At 34.4% G+C, this 4,049-nt stretch overlaps 1 protein-coding gene across 1 annotated transcript; it reads left to right on the top strand.

Moving 5' to 3' along the window:
- The first annotated feature begins 766 nt into the window (after positions 1 to 766).
- LOC139100762 (uncharacterized) lies at positions 767 to 3,295 on the top strand. Its single transcript, XM_070653480.1, has 5 exons — positions 767 to 1,056; positions 1,142 to 1,158; positions 1,768 to 1,870; positions 2,685 to 2,912; positions 2,977 to 3,295. Exons 1-5 carry the CDS (start codon positions 1,020 to 1,022, stop codon positions 3,123 to 3,125), a joined length of 534 nt encoding a protein of 177 aa, XP_070509581.1. The 5' UTR covers positions 767 to 1,019; the 3' UTR covers positions 3,126 to 3,295.
- The last annotated feature ends 754 nt before the right edge of the window (positions 3,296 to 4,049 follow it).

Below are 4,049 nucleotides of genomic sequence, written 5' to 3'. Positions count from 1 at the left end.
CTAGTTAGATTATTAGAAGGAAAGGTGTAGTCGATTAACGAGAAAAGGTACAATATCAAGAGGAACAACATGATCGCTTGGGTACCCCTTAGTGAATGGCATATCCGAATAACACAAACCGGCTAATCAATCCAAAATTCGGCATCATGTTAGCCTAAATTTGTATATGTCGGAATAAAACCGGATTCAGAACCAAGGTAGAGTCACGCCGGCCTGGGGCTGAATTTTTGGTCGACTTACCGATTTGAGCTATTTGGGATAACGTCAAGTCTACCTGACGGCTCCGTGACGGCAGATTTTTTCACATTTTGAGCCAGGCCGCGCGGGTAAATTATTTACATTTTATGTCAAAATGCACCAAAAATGCGCCTTAAACACGTGACTTCCCTACTCATCCTTTTGTTTTTCTTTTCACTTTCTCAAAAAAATGCTTAAAATCCAATTCCAGTTTATTTTCTTCTCGTTTGTTTCTTTCACACATTTTCGGAATGGAAGCGGTTGAAAGACAAGACTTATCTCGATTTAAATATTCTGTGGGATGAATAAACAAATTCCGTAAATTTAGAAGCTTCCACATACCGATGATAACGTGCAGCATTGAACAACATCACATTGAGACATAACATCAGAAGTGACTACACAAAAAAAAAAGATTCCTTCTCTCTCTTTCCTCATTATTATTTTTTTCAAGTTTCTTTTACTTCCAAACATCTGTACGCAGTACAAGTTGATCGCTCTTTCAACCTACACATTTGTTCTCATTCGCTGCAGTTTTTTGTGCTTCTAAGTTTCTTTATTTTTTTAAAAGTTCTTTAAGTTTTTAACATTAAATAATGTGATAAACTGATATTAAGTGCTTTGTGATTCTCGTGACTTGATTATTTACTTAAAAGTTCCAAAAATTTAAGCAGCTGCTGATTAAAATTAAATTTCTGGAAAATCAAGTGCAAAAAAATTTATTAATGCGAAACAAACATCAAAATTGAGAATTCGAGTGACTGTTTCTCATTTTTAGCATTATGCTCTCTCGTTGTGTTGTAGTTATTGCATATATAGGTGAGAATTAGGGGATCTTGTGACTCCTTGAAGATCGGCAATATGAAATGCAATTTATTAAATCTTGAATTTTTGTTATTTGCAGGATTAAGTTTATCAACAGTGAGTATGAGCGGCTATGGGTGACTTGAGATGATGATAAGAATAGATTTTGATGGAATTTTATGGAAATTCTATGATCTTCTCTTTCTAGACTTTGAAGTTTATGTCTATAGCCTTAAAACTTAATAATATCTAACAATTTAAAATTAATCCGACGGATTAAAATTAAATCCTACGATTTAAAACATAATCCTCAGATTTAATTTGAAAAATCCTTAAATTTACTTCAAACTAGACCTTAAATTAAAGATCCAAGGATGCAGATTCATTACCATCCTCAAAATGCTTCTATTCAAACTCCCTATGCGGCATAAAAGTGTTAAAGATAATCAAAATCATTTAAATTTCTCTCAATTCCCAAACATTTTCCCACATCGGAATCAATAAAACCGTATCTAAATCTCTAAACTTTACGACTTGCTTATCGATGATTGAATATTAAAATTCATCTCTACACGCCGTCACGCTGACCCGATAACCCAAGATAATAAATTCATGATTATGTTTGAAAATAATACTTTAAATGGTTACAAGCGTGTGACTATAAAAATTATCTCTTATCTTATTGTTTTTTGCTATTATTTATATTTGTCGATTTTCCTTCTATAGATTGCTGTCCTGACAGCTATTGTGTCGATGTACAATCTCGATCAATATATTACGACGACATATTCGCCGAAGTCCGAGGAGGCTTTTCTTTATTATAAAACAGGTGAGATATGTGATTTAGGTTTTTGGAGTGGATGGAGTGTTGCAAATTATGTAGATGAGGACCCGATAGGGTTATGTGGTGGTCCTGATTAAGGATGAACTTAAACTACCTTTTAAGCTTTACAGAATGAAGTTTTCATGACAACTTCTGGCAAAATCCGCTCAAAATCCGAAATTTTATTAAATTTTCTTTTCTTGAGCACCGCCATAGACTTTTCTCCATTTGAGTCGCTCGGAATCATTTTCTGAAGTGAACCTGAACCGCAAAGAGTATGCAAACTGCAAATTAAAGAGTTTCTCATTAAATATTATGGATTCGGCCAAGAACAGCACATTTATTGGATTTTAGATTCGCAGGTCTTCAGTTTACGACTGTATCTCATAGTTTGTCAAAGACAGCAGGCCATAAACTGACTGTTTTGGAGGAATAACTTAAAGGGTCCTAAAGGATCTCTAAAGAGTCCTAAAGGATCCCTTAAAAGTCATAAAGGATCCCTTAAGAGACCTAAAGGATCCCTTAAGAGACCTAAAGGATCCCTTAAGAGACCTAAAGGATCCCTTAAGAGACCTAAAGGATCCCTTAAGAGACCTAAAGGATCCCTTAAGAGTCCTTAATGGGACAATTTAGCCAAAAATCACCCTACCACAAGCATATGCTTAATAAGCATTCACACTTAGGATCGTAAGATGCTCATTGAGCATATGCTTGTATGTTAGGGTCATAATCAGAACTCCACCACCCCTAAACATCCCCAAATCAAATTAAATCTTAATTAAATTTCTAATTTTTCAATTCCTTTCTTACCTCATCTTAGCTGGATTAATATTCCTGACTGCATTTGCCACAATAAATTTTCTGAATCTTGCATCATGCATATCATTAATCGTAGGAACACTACAGAAGAAAAAGAACTGCTTATTGCCATACCTATTGCTTACATCTCTATACATCATATTGTATTTAGCACTCGGATCGTGGTTTTTCATGAAGACTGACAATAATGAGGCTTTAAGGAATGGCATCATTACAATCGTTGTTTTTGGTATGTCCAACAATAAACATTTTTGAACATTCTGACTAATTCCAATAATCTCCAATAAATTTAGCTATCAACGTGTATTGTTTAATCATTGTTACATCACTATATCGTTTATTTAAGCTACGAGAAGAGAACTATCCACAATTTTTACGTGAATCGAATCGCCAGCAATACCAAACGCCACATTATGAGACAACCTACGTAAAAATTCCATGAGTGGAACTGCATCACAATTATTCGTCATTCATGCGACATTGATATTGATTGCATGTGTATGATGATCTACTTTTAATGCCTCATTATCATCTCCTTAACAATAAGATGATAAAAACATGTATAGACATACAAAGAGATGTGAAACGCCAAATAAAATAACTCAAACTTGATATTGATATTTATTATCTATCGCTTCTATTTTTGTTTTACATTTTTTTTTTTCAACAAATTTTATATTTTTTTTTCTTCTTCTTCTTCTCTCTTTCATGTTGTTGTTTATTGTCGCAAGACATGCATAATATTTCTCTTTCAATTCTCCCTTTCAATGACCGACAAGATGAAATGAATGAAAAATTGTTTGGAAATGTTTTGATGATGATGATAGAGCTTTGAGCGCATTTTTAGAAATATTTAGCATTTGGTTTTCTATCTTGGGATTTAAGAGTATGCAATCTAGCCTGATCAGCACACATTGAATAGTTGCCACCACGACGACGAGCTGCAATACATTTAGCACCAAGTGTCAACCACTTGGGAAATTTGGTTGTTTTCGACAAATGGCTGCCACTTGCTTCTAAGTATGGCAGCATTTCAATATGTGCCTAACGAGTAGGTGTATAGATAAGAATCAATCCCTGGACTCAGTATAATTTAATTCTGAACCCTAGAGCAATGCCTACAAGTAAAAAAAAAAAAATTTTTTAAAAAAGTAAGGTTTCCCGAAGTCTTGATTTTGACAAATTTTCGAAACTGAGACCCAGACCAAGGCTACAAAGAAAATTTATTAAAGTCTCAATCTCGAAAAATCTCAATGCCGAGACTGGACAGTCTTGGTATCAGTCTCGAGAACCCTTACACGAACAGCACAGAAGTTGTACTGACGGTATCGTGACGAATTGTTTCGATACAGCAAGAAATGCGGTT

This window comes from Chironomus tepperi, unplaced genomic scaffold, assembly GCF_022539635.2.
Source record: "Chironomus tepperi strain 1889 unplaced genomic scaffold, CSIRO-AGI_Ctep_v1 contig_68, whole genome shotgun sequence".
NCBI classification, from domain to species: domain Eukaryota; kingdom Metazoa; phylum Arthropoda; class Insecta; order Diptera; family Chironomidae; genus Chironomus; species Chironomus tepperi.
This window is presented reverse-complemented; position numbering and strand designations above follow the sequence as displayed.

Excerpts from the sequence above, each read along its gene's own strand:
- LOC139100762 (XM_070653480.1), top strand. The coding sequence starts at position 1,020 with ATGCTCTCTCGTTGTGTTGTAGTTATTGCATATATAG. Across the intron at positions 1,871-2,684 it reads TTTTCTTTATTATAAAACAG|CTGGATTAATATTCCTGACT; the intron begins GTGAGATATGTG and ends ACCTCATCTTAG. Across the intron at positions 2,913-2,976 it reads CATTACAATCGTTGTTTTTG|CTATCAACGTGTATTGTTTA; the intron begins GTATGTCCAACA and ends CAATAAATTTAG.